This window comes from Trichechus manatus, unplaced genomic scaffold (genome assembly GCF_000243295.1).
Source record: "Trichechus manatus latirostris isolate Lorelei unplaced genomic scaffold, TriManLat1.0 scaffold00144, whole genome shotgun sequence".
Classification (NCBI taxonomy): domain Eukaryota; kingdom Metazoa; phylum Chordata; class Mammalia; order Sirenia; family Trichechidae; genus Trichechus; species Trichechus manatus.
The window spans coordinates 4584658-4604700 of NW_004444080.1; the positions used below are offsets into that span (position 1 = coordinate 4584658).

Sequence of the window (20043 nt, forward strand, 5' to 3'; positions counted from 1 at the left end):
AATGAGGCGCAACAGTCCAGGGACAAGGGCCAGAAGGCAGAAGGGGACAGGAAAGCTGGTGATAGGGAACCCAAGGTTGAGTAAGGATAGTGTTGATGCGTTGTGAGGTTGTTAACCATTGTCAGAGGGCAACGTGTACTAACTGTTAAATGAGAAACTATTTTGTTCCGTAAAACTTCATCTAAAGTGAGAATAGCAGCACAATTGGAAGAGCGTCGTCAATGTCACTAAACTGTGCATGTAGAAATTTTTGAAACGGTGAATCTTTGGCTATGTATATTTTCACCAAGAAAAAAAGTTGAGAAGGGAGAGGGTTGACATGTTGTGGGGTTGTTAACCAGTGTCATAAAACAATACGTGTACTACTGTTTAATGAAAAACTATTTATTCTGTAAGCCTTCACCTGAAGTACAATAAAAAAAAAAAAAAAAGGGGAAAAAAAAAAACTCTCAGTAAGTGCCTACTAGACATTTTCAATTGCATATCATGCTCTCTTCTCAAACTTAACATTCTAAAAATTGAGCTCACTGAATGAAGATGTTCCTTGATTTTCCCCCCTTGTTCACTTCCTTAGTGGAATCCCTTCCGATCCCACGCTTTCCCTTAGTCCTCAGACTCAGTCAGTCATTTACTCATAAAATGGCACCTTAGAAACTCTCACAAATACAGCTGCTTCTCTCTTGTCCCACTGGACCTCTCTTAATTCAAACTGTAACCATCTATTTCAAGACCACTGCAATGTTTTTCTAAATCAGGTTCACTCACTCATCTGCATTAGCCAAAATCACCATCTCACAAAAGCAAATCCAATCAACTGATTCATATATCTGTAACAAAATTCTACATAATCTTTTCCAGTTTGCTTCAATCTTATGTTTTGACTCAAAAAATGTGTCCTAAATTTTAGCCATGCTGATCTTACCATTGTTCAAACAGCCATTGCTGTTACTCACACCACATATTTGCACAGGCTGTTCCTGTTCCCTCTGTCCTTCCCTCAGGTTTTGATAACTTTTAAGTTTTTAAATTTGATGTGAAGATGTAAATACAATTCAGAACTCCAATTTTTTTTAAGTTGTATAAAGGTTTTTTTTCTTTCTTAGTAACAGCAAGAACAAGAATACCATACACAAAAATTACTGTAATAATAATTGATGATTTAAAAATCAGTGCCTTGTTGAGGGAAGTCTGTGGAAAATTTGCAACCCAGAGTTGCATTCATGCATCCTAGGGGATAAGAAATAAACCTGGCTGCTAGTACATCTCTGTCAGTGATGGATTTACGGGGAGCTAGAAGTCAGCATTTCCTATATGTCTGCTCATGCAAGACATTCAGAATCTTTGCAAGTATCTAATAAATTTGACTCAAGAGATCTTGCAAATAAACTACGTACAAAAAAAGTTTAAACTTCAGAATAGAGTGTGCTTGTTCAATATTGCCATATAATAAAATTACACTTGCCGTTTAATTGTAGAATAAATTAAATTAAATCATTTTGTTTAGGTCTCTGAAAACAGAAATTAATAGAGCTGCCCCATAGAGTTTCCAAGGAGCAGCTGGTGGATTCGAACTACCAACCTTTTGGTTAGCAGCTGAGCTCTTAACCATTGTGCCACTAGGGCTCCTTTTTATATATTCATAGGTAATAAAAATTGCAAAGAATGAAAATCCCAGAAAACTTAATTGTGCTTATGTGGAACCAGTACACAGACTAAGACGCAGTTGTTTGAACAGAACAAGAGGATACTATGTAGTTTAAAATAAAAAAGGTATGTTCCAGGGTTGTATCTTTTCACCATATTTATTCAATCTGTATGCTGAGCAAATAATCTGAGAAGCAGGGATATATGAAGAAAAATGTGCCATCAGAATTGGAGGAAGACTCATTAGCAACCTGAAACAGCAGATGACACAGCCTTGCTTGCCGAAAATGAAAACGAAGAAGACTTGACCCACTAACTGATAAAGTTCAAAGACTACAGCCTTTAGTAGGGATTACACCTCAACATAAAGAAAACAAAAATTCTCAAGACTGGACAAATAAGCAACATCATGATAAACAAAGAAAATATTGAAGATGTCAAGAATTTCATTTTACTTGGATCCACAATCAACACTCATGGAAGCAGCAGTCAAGAAATCAAATGATGTATTACATTGGGCAAATCTGCTGCAAAATACCTCTTTTAAAGTGCTAAAAAGCTCTTGTCCTCTTTGACAAGATATATTTAATATTTGGTCACTTGTAATATTGTTGCTTTCAATTGTATTTCTGAAAAAATAAATAAAAAATAATTATTTTTCTCTTGCCATAATGGAAGTGAATAAAGTGCAAAATTAAAAGAAAAAAATAAAGTGCTAAAAAAGCAAAGATGTCAGTTTGATAACTAAGGTGCACCTGACTTAAGCCACGGTACTTTCAATCGCCTCATGAGAAAGCAGAACAATGATAAAGACAGACCAAAACATGGATGCATCTGAATTATGGTGTTGGCGAAGAATACTGAATATACCATGGACTGCCAGAAGAAAAAAACAAATCTGTCTTGGAAGAAGTATAGCCAGAATCCGACTTAGAAGCGAGGATGGTGACATTTCACCTTGCTTACTTTTGACATGCTATCAGGATGGGCCAATCCTTTGAGAAGGACATAAGGTTTGGTACAAGTTAAAAGTCAGTAAAAAAGAGGAAGACTCTCAACAAGATGGATTGACACAGTGGCTGTAACAATTGGCTCAAACATACCTACTATTGTGAGGATGGCATAACACCAAGCAACGTTTCATTCTGTTATAGACAGGGTCACTGTGTGTTGAAAGGAGCCCAGGTGGTACAGTGGTTAAACAGCGAGGCTGCTAACCAAAAGGTTGGCAGTTTGAATTCACCAGCCGCTCCTTGGAAACCCTATGGGGCAGTTCTACTCTGTCCTATTGGGTCACTATTGAGTCGGAATAGACTCAACGGCAATGGGTTTTTGGTATGACCCAACAAAAGTGCAAGGACTCAACAAAAGTGTAATTCCTATTCTGATATTCTCTAAGGGACTAAATTACTTTCAGCATCAATGCATGATTTGACCCTGGGTTTCTGAGATAGATATGGGTTTTGTTTCAATAGAATAGAAAATATTTCTAATCATTCCTTGTGGCATTAAAAAGTCTCAAAATGTAAGTTGTCAGAATGAATCTTCAAGGATTTCTGGATTGGCACAAATCTCAAATACAACAAAAGAATTTCTTCTTTGAAATAAGGAACACATACATGGTAAAGCACAGTCGCTCTAGATTCTGACTTGAACAAGGTAATCTTTTGAATGTCAGTCAGCACAGAACCAAGTCGCAAAAGAAAGGCTCCTTGCTGTAGGGTTAGTCACTTTTTCTCTTAAAAGTTAATGAGAAATCAGAAATACAACTTTCCAGAAATAATTTATATCTTTCTGTCTGAAAAAATACTAGATAGAAACATCCATCCTAGAATCATTAGGTAATATGCTGTTAACGAATATGCTATTTTTTGTTTACATTTAAATTACATATAATGTTTATATATATATAAAAGCAAAAGCTTTTTTTTTTTTATTAAATTGAAAACTCAAGGGATTTTCTAATGGCAAATATCCAGGTATCCCTTCCTCAAAAAACATTTTTGGAAATATTGTAGATTTATCCCTAAGAAGTAACACAAGGACTTAACTAAAATGATTGACTACAAGATTTGAATAAGGATGCATTTGCAAATTTGAGTGTGAATTCTTTTTTTTAAATAATATTTTATTGAGCTTTTGGTGAAAGTTTAAAAAGCAATAAGGTTCCCATTCTGACAATTTCCAAACAAATTATTCAATGACATTAGTTTACATTTATCACAACATGTCAAAATTCTCTACGTGTCTTGTTTGTTCCATTTCTAGTACTCTAGTGTCCCTGCCCCTTTATCTTCTCATCTTTACTTCTGAGTAACTGTTGACCATTTGGTCTCATACAGACGGTTTTTAAGTAGAGTACCCATCTAATGAGTAATATACCTTATTTTGTGTGCCACTCTGCTATTTCACTAACAGGTGATCTCAGGGGATAGGCTTGGTTCTATGTTTAAACACTGTCTCAGGGTGATAGTTTCAGGGAGTACTCTGTTCTCTACTGTTCCAGTTTGTCTGGCTTTTTTTTTTTTTTTTTTTAAGAATTTGAGTTCTGCTGCACATTTTTCTCCTTTTCTAACTGGAACCATCTATTGTGACCCCAGTCAGAATGGTCAGTGGTGGTAGCCAGACACCATCTAGTTCTTCTGGTCTCATGGTAGATTAGGTCGTGGCTCAGATAGACTTTTTTCTTCTCTGAGCTTTTGGTTACCTTCTTACTGTTTTGCTACTGGTGAGTAAAGGCTAGTATTTGTATCTTACATGGCCACTTGTAAGCTTTTAAGACCCAAGATGCTACTCACTTCAATAGGATGCAGATGATGATTTTTGTGAAGTATGCCATGCCAATTGACTGAAGTGTCTCATGATACTGTGGTCCTAAGCTTTCAAACCCAGAAAAATCAACCTTGGAAGGTGTTTGGTTATGTCGAGCAGTATTTGTATTTATGTCTTCAAGGAATATATGTGCGTTCACCAATATATTTGTATTTACACGTACCTATAAAGATTTCTATCTGTTCTCATCTATGTATACACCTGTACCTATACTCATATACCAATATGCCGATACCCATCCATATGTGCTCTAACACTCATTTTTACTTTGGTTATGCTGTGCTCACTACATCCACATTTGGTGTTACTTTTCCCATCACCAAAAATAACAAGTCTGTATGATCTAAAGCATAATTTCCCCTTCTCCTTCCTCTCCCTGGTAACCACCCATGAACATTGGTGTCTCTCTATATATTTATTCTTATCTTCTTATAAAAGAGGGTTCATACAGTATTTGTCCTTATATGCTTGACTTACTTCACTTAGCATTATGCCCTCCATGTCCATTCATGTTATAATATGTTTTGTGGACATATAATTGTTCTTTATGGTAGCATAGTATTCCATTGTATGTATGTACCACAACTTGCTTATCCAGTCATCTGCTGATGGGCACTTCAGTTGTTTCTACTTATTTGCTGTTTTGAATAAACCAGCAAGGAACATAGGTGTGCATATGTCTGTTCATGTCATTATTTTTAGGTATCTTGGGAATATAACTAGGAGTTGGATCGCTGGATCATAGGGTAGTCCTATTTCTAGTTTTTTGAGAAAGTGCCATACCATTTTCCATAGTTGTACCATTTTACAGTTCCACCAGAAATGGATAAAGGTTCCAATCTCCCCACATCTTTGCCAACACTTGTTATCTGCTTTTTTTATCAGTGCCATTTTAGCTGGGGTAAGATAGTATCTCATTGTAGTTTTGATTTGCATCTCTCTAATGGCTGGACTGTCAGAAGAACGAACAAATCTGTCTTGGGAAAAGTACAGCTAGAATGCTCATTAGAAGTGAGGATGGCGAGACTTTGTCTCATATACTTTGGACCTGTCATCACGAGGGACCAATCCCTGGAGAAGGACATCACGCTTGGTTAAGTAGAAGGTCAGCAAAAAAGACGAAGACCCTCAATGAGATGGACTGACACAGTGGCTGCAACAATGGGCTCAAGCATAACAATTGTGAGCATGGTGCAGGACCAGGCAGTGTTTCCTTCTGTGATACATAGGGTTGCTATGAGTTGGAAGTAACTGGACAGCACCTAACAAGAATAATGGCTAGTGATCATGAACATCTTTTCACGTGTTTGTTGGCTGCTTGGATGTCCTCTTTGGTGAAGGTTCTGTCATGTCCTTTGTCCATTTTGTGACTGGGTTATTTGTCGTTTTGTTGTTGAGTTGTTGCAGTTTTCTATAGATTTTAGGGATTAGACACTTATTGGATAAGTCATTTCCATAGATTTTTTTCCCAGTCTGTAGGTGTCTATTTACTTTTTCAATAAAGTCTTTCGATAAGCATAAGTTTTTAATTTTTATGAGGGCACATTTATGTACTTTGCCTTTTTCTATTCATGGCATTCATTGTAATGTTTGTTATCATACTTTTAAAAAAGATTTGTTCCCACAGTTTTCTCCCTAGGTTGTCTTCCAGGAATTTTATAGTTTTAGGCTTAACATTTAGGTCTTTGATCCACTTTGAGTTAGTTTTTGTGTATGTTGTGTGGTATGGGTTCTGTTTCATTTTTCTGCTGGTGGATACCCAGTTTGGCCAGCATCATTTATTAGAGATTGTTTCTGCTCCCAATAAATGGACTTCAACCCCTTGTTGAAAATCAGTTGTCCACAGATGGCTGGGTTTAAATTCTGAGTTCTCATTTCCATTCCACTGGTCTATGCGTCTATCATTGAACCAATATCAGGCTGTTTTGATCACAGTAGCTGTATAGTATGTTTTGATATTGGGGAGTGTGAGGCCTCCTGCCTTGTTTTTCTCCTTCAATATTGCTTTGACTATTCAGAGTTTCTTTTCTTTCCACATAAAGTTGGTTATTAGTTTTTCCATTTCAGTAAAAAATGTTGAGATTTGTATTGAGATTGCATTGCATCTACAGATCACTTTAGGGAGAACTGACATTTTCACTATATTGAGTCTTCCAATCCATGAGCACAGGATGTGTTTCCATTTTTGTAGTTCTCTTTCAGTCTCTTGTAGTACAGTTTTGTTTTCATTGTTGTCATGGTGCTCTGGGAGTCCAATAATTCTAATGTTAGATTTGTAAATTGAATTCCGTATTTCCATTTGGTTTAGTTCACCTTTTTTCATTCTTCTTTCTTATTTCTCTAGAGACTCGATAAGCTCACTTATTTTGTCTTCATTTATTCTGTCTTCTGTCTTTTTGACTCTACTATTAACTGTTTCTCTTGCTTTTTCTAATTCATTTGTTTTGTTCTTCAGTTCCAATAGTTCTCTTTGTTTGATGTTTTCAATTTCCTCATTAAGTCTGTCATCTTATCCCTCCATTTGTTTCCTGATCTCTGCTCGTTTCTTTTTGAGTGATTTTAGCTTTCTTTAAACATATTTAGCACCATACTTTGAAAATTTTCTATTTGTTCCATTAGTCTCGCCTCTGTAGGAGAAATTTCCTCTTCTTCATATTTTGCTTTTGGTTGGTCCTTCTTCTCTTATGATTTTGTGTGTTTTATTATTTTTTGTTGAACTTGGGCTATTTTATTAATTTTTTTTTTCTTTCTTTAAATTTTGTATTCTGAGTTTTGTGGGAAAATTCTCTGATTGGGCTTCCTGGTGGCGCAGCGGTCAAGTACCTGGCTGCAAATGAAAAGGCTGGGGTCCACACCAACCAGCCGCTCCGTGTGAGAAAATAACAGCAGACCACCTCCACAATGACTCACAGCCCTGGAAACCCCATGGGGAAGCTCCACTCCACCCTACAGGGTCTTATGGGTCAGGATCAACTCAGTGGCAGTGGGCCTGGTATCTTCTCCTGAGAACCAGTAGAGGTCACTCTTATCCTTAGGTTTTTTTCAGTGCTGATTCAAGAATTCTGAAGGCTTGATCTCTAGAATACAATACACATTTGTGAATGTGGGAGTTTTAGCTGGTCCCAGCGCTGACATACGTGATGGAGCTTGACTTTCCTGTGGCAAAGGTCAGGGGCTGTCTGTGTCTTTCCCTCACTGGTGCCCCTGCGCAGGCTCTCCTATGGCAGGGAGCCAGCAATTTCCCTCTGTGTTGCTCGTTCATCCAAAGTATTCCATTCACCCTGATGCCCTTACAGTTCCTCCTGGTCCTAGTGCTTGTCCATCTCATGCCTCAGGGAGATTCAACAGCACTCTCTCACAGCGCCAGTCTCCCTTCGCCGTTTTCAATTGTATGGCTGTGAACTCCCACAGCCAGTCTGCACCACCTTAAAAAAACTGGCTACAGCTTCCTCAGATTAGCTCCCTTTCTGTGTTCCCTGTTTGGGGTGTTGCCCAGCCTTGCCCCAAAATGGCTATGATGAGTGAGTGCTCCAGATGTTAGCGGGTAGTTTCTCCCAGCTTCTGTGCCGTCTTCCCTCCTCCTTTCCCATGCTTCTGGACTCACCTCACCTCTCCAGCATCTCCGCTGCTATCCAGAGTTCTGAGATCTCAGTCTGTGCTTGTTTGTATTAGTTGTTCAGTGGGTTAGTTGCTGGAGGAATAAACGGGAGCAACCATTCACTTTGCCATCTTGCCCACCTTCTGAATTCTTCTTTAGAGAGTTTACTTTATGCCCCTCATGAAGATTCCATGCCCAGGAGGAAAGCCAAACCCTGTCATTCTTAGGTCTCACTAAGTCATTTTTGATTCTGCTTTTGAGGTTTCTAATCTGACTAAAATGAAGAAATTGTTAAACTAAAAATCATTACTTGGTGACTGAAACAGGAAATGGGTTGGTGCTGACAGATTTTTTCCCCACAGCAGAAAATTCATCATGTTTTTAGTTGTCACCAGGTACTGCAATGGAACCTCAAATATGTTCTCACACTGGAAGAATGCCCTAAAATGATTTTAAACTACATAGTCAATGGTTGTCTGTGTGGTGATCTCCTTAAGAAATCTGGATAAAATTAATCAATGGTGAAAACAGGGAATTGATTCCAAGGAAACGTGCCAACTCATGATGATTTCTGATTAGACTAACAACCCACTGGGAGAGCCAGACGCATGGTTTTGTCACAGTGGCAGAATAAATAAATCAACAAACAAACCCACCACAATCCTTAAACAACTGAGCTGCCAGGAGGAAGAGTTTCTCACTCTGCCCAAATCATTGTTTACGCATGATAAATTGTTCAACCTATTTATTTAATGCCTTGAAGTTTGTTTAATATTTTAAAATTTCAAAGAATATTTCTTGAAGTTTTAAAATAAAATTCAATTATATTTTCCCATTTACATTTTCCTATTTGAGGTGAGAAGATCCATTTATATTGCTCCAGACCAATTATAGCCTTATGGTTCCAATCTGGGTAACCATTTCATCCCTTAGTATCGGACATAAGTATTTTATATTATCTCCATGGCTTATTATAGTGTTTCTTTGGAGACTATGAAGTGGGTGGAATGTATCTGTAAACAAAGACTTCAGTGAAGCAGTTTCAAAGGGGTCAAGGTGACAACTTTGGGGAGGTTCCCAGAAAATAATGGGGTCATCTCCTTCAGCTCGTTCCCTGAAGTACTGCCAATGATTAAAAGAGCATTTATATCATCTGACATCCTAATTCCTCAAGTATATTAATTTAGGAACAAACATGGGTCCATTTATGTCTTTATTTATTTATATATTTTAATAAGGTGTTTAATGGAATAAACTCTGCCATTGTCCCTAACCATGTAATTGAACTGTTAAAAATCAAGCAGTTTCTGTGAACTGTTGAGGTATTAAAGATGGAAAATTTCTATCAGGAAGAATCAGGTCACTTACAGTCTCCCCACGTTGTCCAGGGTGTCCGGGCAGTCCATCCTTTCCAGGTGGTCCCTGAAATCACAAATATTAAACATCACATTTCATAAATATTTCCTGAATTATTTTATAGCATAAATGTAATATAAAACAAAAAAAACCAACCCGTTGCCGTTGAGTCGATTCCAACTCAGAGCGACCCTATAGGATAGAGTGTAACTGCCCCATAGGGTTTCCAAAGAGCACCTGGTGGATTTGAACTGCCGATCTTTTGGTTAGCAGCCATAGCTCTTAACCACTATGCCACCAGGGTATGATGAACGATATTCCTATTAAATACAGTATTTTGATATTTCATTGCTCTTCTATATGGTAATACACACATGTATCTCCTTAGTCTCACTGTACACCTATTACTGAGACCAAGAGAAAATTGTAGAACTCTATGTAAACATTTGATATTTAAATTGATGTATTTCATTTGCATCTATGTCTTATAAAAGTGCATCTGTAAAGCTTTGTATTTTCATTTTTGCAAAAAATATTGGTACTCTGGTGTTTGACAAATGAATATTCTCCCCTGTTTTTGGTGATCTGTTCTTAATTAAATTCCCTAAGCACTCTGACTTGGGTAACAGAGAAAGACAGTGTCCTCTAGTGGTAAGCTGAGCGTCTAATTGAAAAGAATGTGAAAAAAATACAGACTTTTATAAAAACAGTGGCACTTTTCCTTTCAATAGCTTTAAATAAAGGAAACAATATGCTATGCTCAATTCTGGAATAATCAGGACCAATTTTTTTCCAGTAGGTTTTCTTAAATATCCTCTTGGAAGCCTATGCTTATTAATTACTGGGAAGCAAATTTACTATGCTATTGCTTTCTGTAAAGCATGCTGTATTTGTCATATTTGAAGTAATAAATGAAGCAATTAAGTATTTTAAATAAATAACTCTGTGAGGTTCCTATGTTTTAAATACTTAGTAGAAATAGATTGTTTTTTCAGACTGCCTTACGGATTATACATCCTTTTTAAGAAACTATCAAGTATCAAGTTCAAATATGAAAACATGTTTAATAGGTATAGGCAGAAATATTCTCAGCTTACTGGACACATAGGGACAATTAATCATTTTTAATAACAACACTTTTAGTACAACAGATATACCTCTCACTATTTAATTATTTAATAAATCTATATTGAAATACAAATTATTTTTATATATTAATGTAAATTGAGTTCAAACAAAACTGAGTTCATAAATAGCTTTTTTCCACCTAAGAAAGCCTTTTATAGGTTGACTGGCATACTTCAAGAGAAAGCCTTCCTCAAACGGCCAGTAGTATCTCTGACCTGTAGATCTATCTCATTCATACAGATACACTAGTTGCCATGTGAAATACCAACTCTAATTTAAAACTACTGTGATATTTCACAGGATCAATGCTTGCTCAGACATTTGGTCATGTTTTCTAGGACCACCTCAGGGATCTGATGCTATCTTCCCAAAAGACCAAAACTAGGTTTTTTAAACTAAGGGCACAAAACATTCTTGAACATCACTTAATAATAACACATATACATACCAATGGGTTAGATATTAGGTTACAGTAACATAAGATGTAGCTCTGTGCTCACTTTTGTAGTGAAACACAGAAGTGCACAGTTAATTGATTTCATCTGAGAGGAGCACTAGTGGTGCCACAGTTAAAGCGCTCGGCTGCTAACCAAACGGTTGGCAGTTTGAACCACCAGCCGCTTCCCGGGAGAAAGATGTGGCAATCTCTGCTTCTGTAAAGATTATAGCCTTCAAAACCTATAGGACAGTTCTATTCTGTCCTACTCTGTCCTACAGAGTCACTATCAGAATCAACTCGATGGCAGTGGGTTGGGTTTTTTTGGGGAGGTTTAGACTTCATCTAGGTTCATTATTTCAAAAGAGTAAATAACAATTTCTTGGCTTTAACACTATCTTGACACAGACAGGAATAAATGTGCTAACATTCTGGGGCAGCAATAACAGGTTTACCTAAAAATAGACAGGCTGACAGCTAACGGATAATAAAAATGAATCTGGCTTTCTTTCCATCATACTAAAATGCCTCTCAAATGGTGTGTTTTACCATCAGCACATTCTATTTGCTAATGTTAGAAGCATAGATTATATTTCTGTTGTAAAATGTTATAATCCTTTAAAACACTGATCTTAGACCTAAATGTTGTCACCCTGGGATTAATACAACATGACTTTAATGGCTTTCCTAGGCAGTCTGAGAGAGTAGTGTTAAGGGACTTCATAAATATTGGTGTCATCATCATTTTTCTTGACTTAAGGATGTATTTTGAAAATTAAGCAGTTGACTCTAAACTACCAACAAATAAAATACAGCAGACTAATTACCAAAGAATTTTATGGCATTTATTTAAAAATAATTTTATTGATCAGTAGAGACTATACCTTTGATCTAATTGGTAAAGGTCAGCAGAAATAAAATCATCTAAATGAGGGTGTACATATATGGCAAGGCAATCTGTGCAAAGATATTTATGAATAAACGTTAGGGATGCTTTTTTCACTTCCCATTGGCACCGAATTTTGACTTTTCCTCTTCTATAAATAGAATGCATCCCACAATAGTAATACTATAAATCTTAATCACCTTAAGTTAAAATTTTATCTTAAATGGAATGACTATATATCACATTTTAATGCAACTAATGTGTGTCTTCTATGTTTATTTGCCAACTGCACCCTCCCTCCACAAAGTATTTTCATAAGCACACCATACTAGTTTTTTGTTTTTTTTTTTTTAACAGCAACATGTAAAAAAAAATTGGCATAGCGGCACTTGAGAAAATAACTCACAGAGGAGGGTGCGGTTGGCAAATAAACATAGAAGTAGTGTGTTACTTGCATAAAAATATAGTACTTCAAAAGTATGTTAACATTGACATAAGAGTAATAGAATTAAAAGGTGAACATTTCAAGTACTCGATCCATATCTGTGTATCTGTTTTATATATACAAAATCAGTAACACTGGAGTTGATTCTGACTCATGGTGACCTCATATGTGTCAGAATAGAACTGTGCTCCATAGGGTTTCAATGGCTGATTTTTGGAAGTAGATCACCAGGCCTTTCTTCCAAGGTGCTTCTGAGTGGACTCGAACTGATAACCTCTCAATTGGCAGCCAAGCATGTTAATCATTTGACCATCTAGGAACCCCATTATATACAAACACACAATTTTGTTCTTTTTCCTGGTAACAAGGAAGATGAACTAATTCGTTTGAAGAAAGAGCTTGGTTCTATCCCTCCACCCCCATTTCTTCTTTATCAAATAGTTGAAAGCATTTCTTTCACAAACTTCATAAAACTGCATGCCAGAGCCATGACAGGTACTTTTAGTTTTTGCTGTACTGTTTCACTTGTCAGAGAAGTAGAGTATAAAAACCATTTTGTTTAGCAGTGAAAGCAATGCTCCTTAACAGCGTCATGTCTCCCCAACTAGACTATATACTTCTCAAGTGTAAGTATTTATTATACTTCTAATCGCTCTTAGAGACATAATACATGCATAATCAATGCTTCAAAACTTGTTGAAAACTACATGAAAGAATAGATTGAAAAAGTCTGAGGAAAAATGGGTCAAACTGCTTTCTTTGTCAATAAAATTATATTGCATGATCGAAGATATTCTTAAAAATATTTACAAATATAAATGATATAATAATGTTAAGGTTGCACATATCATTTGGTTTTATGGTGCTACATAATGATATATGCACATGGTTTCAAAATACTTATGAAAAGGCTTGTGAAAAAATTCTTAGGCATAAATAATTATTGGAAGTGTGTTTTCACTTCTCCTTCTACAAAACTGCACAGATAGACTTAATGTGACATTTAGAGTACAACTGAGGTAATGGTGAGCAACATTATATACATATTCTATCAATATTGCATACTAGCTATTTGCATTGATCTTTTTAACACTATAATATACATATTTTCTCGATATTTTTACAGTAATAATACAAAATTGTTTAGTGTTAAAATAATACTGTAAGCATCATGTCTTAAGGAAATTGCCTTAACATTTAATAAAGTCAGTATTTCAGCTACACAATGAAACTCAATTTATTCACAATAAATAATTCAGTTTTTAAAGATGTGAACTAAAACTACATTTGAAACTTATCAGTGAAACAGAGGTCTATTCAAAATCAATTAAAATTAGTGAACATATTTATTTACTTATAAATTATTTTCAAGAGTTTTAAAAATATTATGTAACCAGAAATAACACTGACATATTTTGACATACTGAAATTTTTCTGAACTGTTCCTTTATGAAATACTTTATTGGATCAGACTTGATTATAATTACTTGAAATTAGAAAACTAGGCTGTAAAATTTTTGAAATAGTGGCATATGTTAAAAAACTAAAATAACATACTCATTCACGGTACACACTGTGGTTCTGTCAAAAAATTCAGTTCAAAAGATTCAGCTTAAAAATGTATTGTCAATGTGCTTCTAAATAAACATATACAAGATGTGAATAAAAATACTAGTAATGATTCACTGGAAATTAGTTCTTTTTATTTCTGTGATGGAAAAACATTAGATTCATATAATCATTAACTGAAAATCTTAAGTACATTTAGATTCTTGAAGAATACGACATACTCAAATTATGTTGGTTTTATTTTCTGCCAAAATAATCTAGAACTTTGCTACTCAAAGTGTGGTCCATGGACCAGTAGCACTGGCATCACCTGGGTACTTGATAGTAATGTTGAGTCTCAAGAACTACTCAGGCCTACTGAATCAAAAATCTACATTTTTAACAAGATACCAAGGTGGTTTATATGCACTTTAAGTTTGAGTAGCATTGTTTAGTCTAGACTAGGTCAGTGGTTCAAAACTTTAGCATGCATCAGAACCACCTGAAAGGTTTGTTAAAACATTGATTAGGTTCTGATTAGGTGGGGAGGGAGGTTAGGGGAGCAGCGAAGACTACAATTCTAACATTGTTCCAAGTGCTGTTGATGCTGTTGGTTCAGGGACCACACTTTGAGAACCAATGCCCTAGAGAGGATGATTCTAACTCTTAGAAATGGAATGGGCTGCGAACAAATGAAAACAACTGAGCATGCCCTATGTCCCCTAAGTATGAAATAAAGATTTTCGATTAACTTTATGAAGATATTTGATGACCATACAGGCAGTCCTTGGGTTACGATCAAGATCCATTCCTAACAGTCTCTTTAAGTTGAATGTGAAGGTAAGTCCAAACAGGTGTATATGGTTCCTATTTAGCCTTACTTTACTGCAAGAAAAGGGTGAAGACTTTGTAATGATTTAAAAGCTGCACATGCAGCAAGTGAAGGTGATTGTGATGAATTTGTTGTAAGCAGAAGCTGGTTCAGTTGTTTCAAAGTGAGGAAAAATTTACATAACAATAAAGGGCAAGTAGGAGTTGTCCATAAGTCAGATGTTTGTAACCTGGGGACTGCCTAGATTCAAAAGAGTATTACTCTAAATAAAATTTATAAAAGGGAGATGATTCCAAAAGGTTTATAAGTTCATGTTCAAAGAAGAATGCAATATAGAAGCAAAAAAGAAAAAAGTTTTGATGTGATATCAGAACATTGGTGGGTTTTTAGTTTAGTTTTGTTTTTATCAGTTTCTGCTGAGTCGATTCTGACTCATAGCAACCCTATGTATGTCAGAGTAGAACTGTGCTCCATAGGGTTTTCAATGGCTGATTTTTCAGAAGTACATCCCAGGCTTTTCTTCCAAGGTGTCTCTGGATGGACTCAAACTCCAACATTCTGGTTAGCACCCACTGTCATTAACTATACTACCCAGAGACTCCAGAGGGGGTTTAGTTAGGAAGTAATATTTGGAGAAGGATACATTTGAGAATGGAAGATCAAGGGAAAATTCTGAGACACCAAGTCTTTAAGGTTTGGTAACAAGTATTAATGCCATAAATAATATTCATTATAATAGAGCAGTGACAGTGAATAATATTCATGTTGTTCTAGTTTAATATGCTTTAAAAGAATACTTAATAAGACATGATTAAATTATATTCAGAAATAATTGATGAACTTCATAAATATAAAATATCTATACTATTTGACATTATTAATTTCTATTTACTGTCTAGATTTTATCAATATTTATATCTAAAAATTATTTAAAATAAAAAGTATGACTCAAAAATTTGAAAAGACTGAAAAGTGAAGAAAGAAAAATAGAAACTATGACACTTACAGGAGGGCCTTTTGGTCCAGGGAATCCAACTGGGCCCTGTGGTCCTTGAGGGCCCTGAAAGTAAAGAACGTGGGGAAAATTTAAGACTATGCCTTACCAGGTACATCTTCATACACTGCAGTTTATTTCTACTGATAAAATACAACATAGCATACATCTTCTGCACCATAATGACAGAACTATCGCAAGAGACAAGATTACTGGTGTTAATCCGAAGCAAAATGGGTACTTGTCACACAATATTCTTACTGAGTAACACCAATATTCTTAACTTAAGAACACTATAAATATTTAGAATGCTAAAATGAATAAAACATGCATTTATCAAGAAGTTCAGCAGTTTTTCTAACATTGACTAGAAACATTTCAAGGAGGCTATTTCACCCCCAAAATCCCAAAAAAGAAAAATTATTTTTTAAATTAATTTTATAAATGTTCTGGCTTTAGTCACAAAGAAATAAAGGGAAAGATACAAAAATATGAGATTATCTCAAAAAGACCATCATTTTTAACTCATCGCTGTATTTTAAAATAAATTATTTTTTGAGGATGTCAATATCTAATTTTACTCATGTATAAATTTCTTTTGTAGACAAGATGAAAAGAGCCTTATTGTACAATTATCCTCATTAACATACAGTTCAAATATATATTTATAATACTATTCTTGGCTTGATGCTTCATTAACTATATTTTTCAACTCTCATATTTACATATCTTTAAAATGCATAAAGTATACCTTATTACAATGTCTGTGTTGCTGACAGAACAAATGTTTGGTAAAAGATAGTCCTTTATATACTAGGAATATAGTTATTATATTTTAAGAGGAAGAGATGTAAAGTAGGAGATAATATAAATAAAATCTATTAAGTAATACAGTTTGGTTAGTATTTGTCTTTTTTTTTTAAATTGTGCTTTAGATGAAGGTTTACAAAGTAAATTAGTTTCACTTTAACAAATGAGAGGTCTGAAAGGAGCAAAGAAAGCTGTCCTGCACTGAAGAAGGGAGACTTAGTCTACATGCTTCCTGATCCTGATCCAGAGTTGTAACCTGTTACTTCCCTAATAAATCCCCTAACTGTGAGTATGGTCTGTGAGTTCTGTGTGGCCACTGCAACGAATTATCGAACACAGCAGAGAAGTAGAGACTGCCATGGAAGGGACAGCTGGTGTCAGAATTGGTAAATAGGTTAAAGGGTGCAGGTATTGGAGGGTCGAGGTATGTTTGACCTCTACCTCATAGGAATCATCAGCCTTGCACTGACAATTTTGATTCTCTCTTCTCCGCCTTGTGAAGTTAGAGGAGGTCAGATGCCACCACGCCATTTATTTTACAGTAATGTTAATCAAACATGAGTCAAAGCCTTAAAACAACGCTAATTAAAAGTTTATTCTTGTGTCCCATTTTCCTACCTACCAACATTTGTATCACAGATAGAAAGACACTAAGTTTGATTCATTCTTCCTTACTCAAAAAAATATATATATATGTATATACTCATCCTCAGATTTAAGTTATACATCAGTGTTTTTTTTCTTTTTCTAAAATATCTAATATAAATTTTGAAAAATAATATACAAATATATCTTAATATAAAGTTGCATATTACTGAAAAGTTATTATAATATATTATAAATAAGTCTGATTTGTCTCACAGTAATAAAGATTTTAATATTTAAAATTCTGGCAAGAGGATAGCTTTAAAAAAATCTGGCAACAAAAATGCTATATTTTGCCAAATAAGCCAAAAAAAGGACATGCTTGCTCATCTGTATTTAGCTTTATTTTATATCAATTGAAAATCAATTTACTAAATAGCTTTTCTATTTACTGGAATAGATGTTTTATCTTGATTTGAATGTATATCGATTGTGGTTTAATGGCTACTGATAGCTTGCATTTCACCAGCATAATGCTTCTGCCTGCTCCTTGGACAAAATGAATACCAATATGGAAAGCAAGAGGAATGGAGGAGAGAGCAAAGGTATTTTATGTATAGTTTTCAAACGTTTTGGCTTGAGTTTAAGAGTTATATTTAGGTCAATTATACACACTATTTCTCTCATTTCTATAATAAAATTAATAATACAGAACCAATTAAGTATTTTCTTCAGAGGAGTAAATTAAAGAATAAGGAATTTCTTAACTTTGATAAGGACTTTGTGGATGACTGTGTACATGTATTTGCAGACAGATGTACTTGTTCTCATAAATATAAACACTTGCAAAATATAAATTTTTGCTTTACATTATGTGGCTGTATTATACGTACTCTTTCACCTGGAGGGCCAGGGGGGCCATCACCACCTGAGGTACCCTAGCAACAGAAAAACAGAGAAAAATCAGATTTGATTGATTCTCACAGAATCCTTTGTCTGGAAGAAGGTACTTACAGCAAAGCCCAGAATGGAATAAGTGACAACGATACCTTTGGACCAGGTTTACCAGTGGGGCCTCTTGCACCCCTTGAACCTCGAGGACCCTGCATATGAGAACAAAAGATGAAAGTGATTTAGTGCCAAGCAAATGCAAGGCATAGAAATCAATTTTTGTATTTGAAAAATATATATCTTGAATTACTAAATCCAAAAATAAAAAATGCTAATCATCATTTTAAATGAAAGCACCCACCGTTGGACCACGCTGACCCCGAGGGCCTGGTTTGCCAGCTATACCCTGCCAAAGACAGTTCAAACAGTTTCAGTATGCACCATTTTATGGTAAATTATGGGTCTGATGCTGAGAGATGGGCATTCATGCAAGAACATTTATATTAGCTAGTCCAGAACAATATACTTATATATCATACCCTTGCACCTTTCTCTCCATTAGCACCCGGGAATCCAGGAAATCCCGTGGAACCCTACAATAATAATAATAATGATAATAAATATGAGGTGATTAACAGTTTCAGTGGCAGGCTATAATTCTTTTGAAACACAGTGATTCTGACAGAATTGGTAGTATTTAAATCAAAAATATAATTTTAAGCTATCATGCAACCTTGATTCATGTATTTGAAAACATACTTACCATGATATCTGAAATCCTGAAAGCATTGAAAGTGTGAATTGATAAAACATATTTTAGTTTTCAACTTTAAAAATAAAATAATTAATCAAATATTATAATTCTCCTATTAGAAATTAGCATTTAAAGGGTATTTTGTGTAAAAATATATTTTTTACTTACAATTCTATACATTTGCTTCAACTTTAAAGAAAATCCTATTTTTTGCAAGTATGAAAAATCAAATATTAAAATAGAAATTTTATAAAATGTTTTTACAGAATTAACATTATTGTATTTTTATATTTATCTCTTTTTCAGAAGACATTTGGATATTCAAATGTGATTAGTTATTATGAAATTTCATATATTTATTAAAATATTTTACCTGTGTCTTTTCCAAAACCCAATGTGCATGATTATTTTAATTTTTATCATTCACAAAATATCACAATTTGACTGATAATAAAAAGTAAACAGAATTTTACTTCATTAGAAAAACTGCTTTTAGTTAAATATTTTTATACCTTTAAAATGGGATCAAATCATTTAGACAAAAACCTTCCTTCATCTTCTTTGTTTGGTGTTTGAATATGTTAGATCTAGCTAAGTGTCTAAGTCAGAGAGTCCGGCATTAGACTCTTAATTTTGTAATTCTAAATAGGTAAGTTCAAGATTTATGATAATCGTGCATCATCTATGTAAGTTGAGTACGCTACTTAGCCTCGTTGAGGGTAGTTTTTTTTTCTTCCACAAAATGAGGACAATAATACACATCTTACAGGTTCTTTGGAATTCGTGGGGTTTGGAATAAAGCAAAGCAGAATATAACAATTATAATGACAGATAACAATACATGATGATTATTTAGCAGTGTGATAAGCACATCACAAGCATTATTTCATTTAGTCTAGAAATGGGCACATTTTACACATGGAATATAATATAATCCCCAGTAACCAAATTCCCCTGTTCTGCCTTGTGCATAAATCCAGGTATTCATCTGCTGAAAGAGTCCTTTGATCATAACTGTGATTGGTTTGCTTCATCATTGTGTTACGAATTAGAGCAAATTAGGGTTCAAATCATTGCTCCTCAACTTATTATGAGACCCTAGCAAAAAAAAGTAAGCAAACTTCTTTTTTACTTTTCCAATTTAGATCACTGTATGGATTAAATACAATAATGTGCAAAATATCTAGCAAAGAGTAACAGGCATTCAAATTTTACACACTTCCCCATTCACTAAGGGAGATATAACAAAGTCTTCTTCGATTTGGATACATTTTTTGCTTTTTCATCCAGTCACCTGCATTGAA

General features: G+C 34.8%; 1 protein-coding gene across 1 annotated transcript in view; it reads right to left on the reverse strand.

Moving 5' to 3' along the window:
• COL11A1 (collagen type XI alpha 1 chain) overlaps window positions 1-20043 on the reverse strand; it is a 235940-nt gene that overhangs the window by 82426 nt on the left and 133471 nt on the right. Inside the window, exons 32-37 of the mRNA XM_004385738.2 lie at window positions 18525-18578; window positions 18347-18391; window positions 18144-18197; window positions 17988-18032; window positions 15712-15765; window positions 9443-9496 (exon numbers count right to left, since the gene is read on the reverse strand). Of these exons, the coding sequence (XP_004385795.1) occupies window positions 9443-9496; window positions 15712-15765; window positions 17988-18032; window positions 18144-18197; window positions 18347-18391; window positions 18525-18578 (306 nt within the window). The remainder of the gene's footprint in view (window positions 1-9442; window positions 9497-15711; window positions 15766-17987; window positions 18033-18143; window positions 18198-18346; window positions 18392-18524; window positions 18579-20043) is intronic.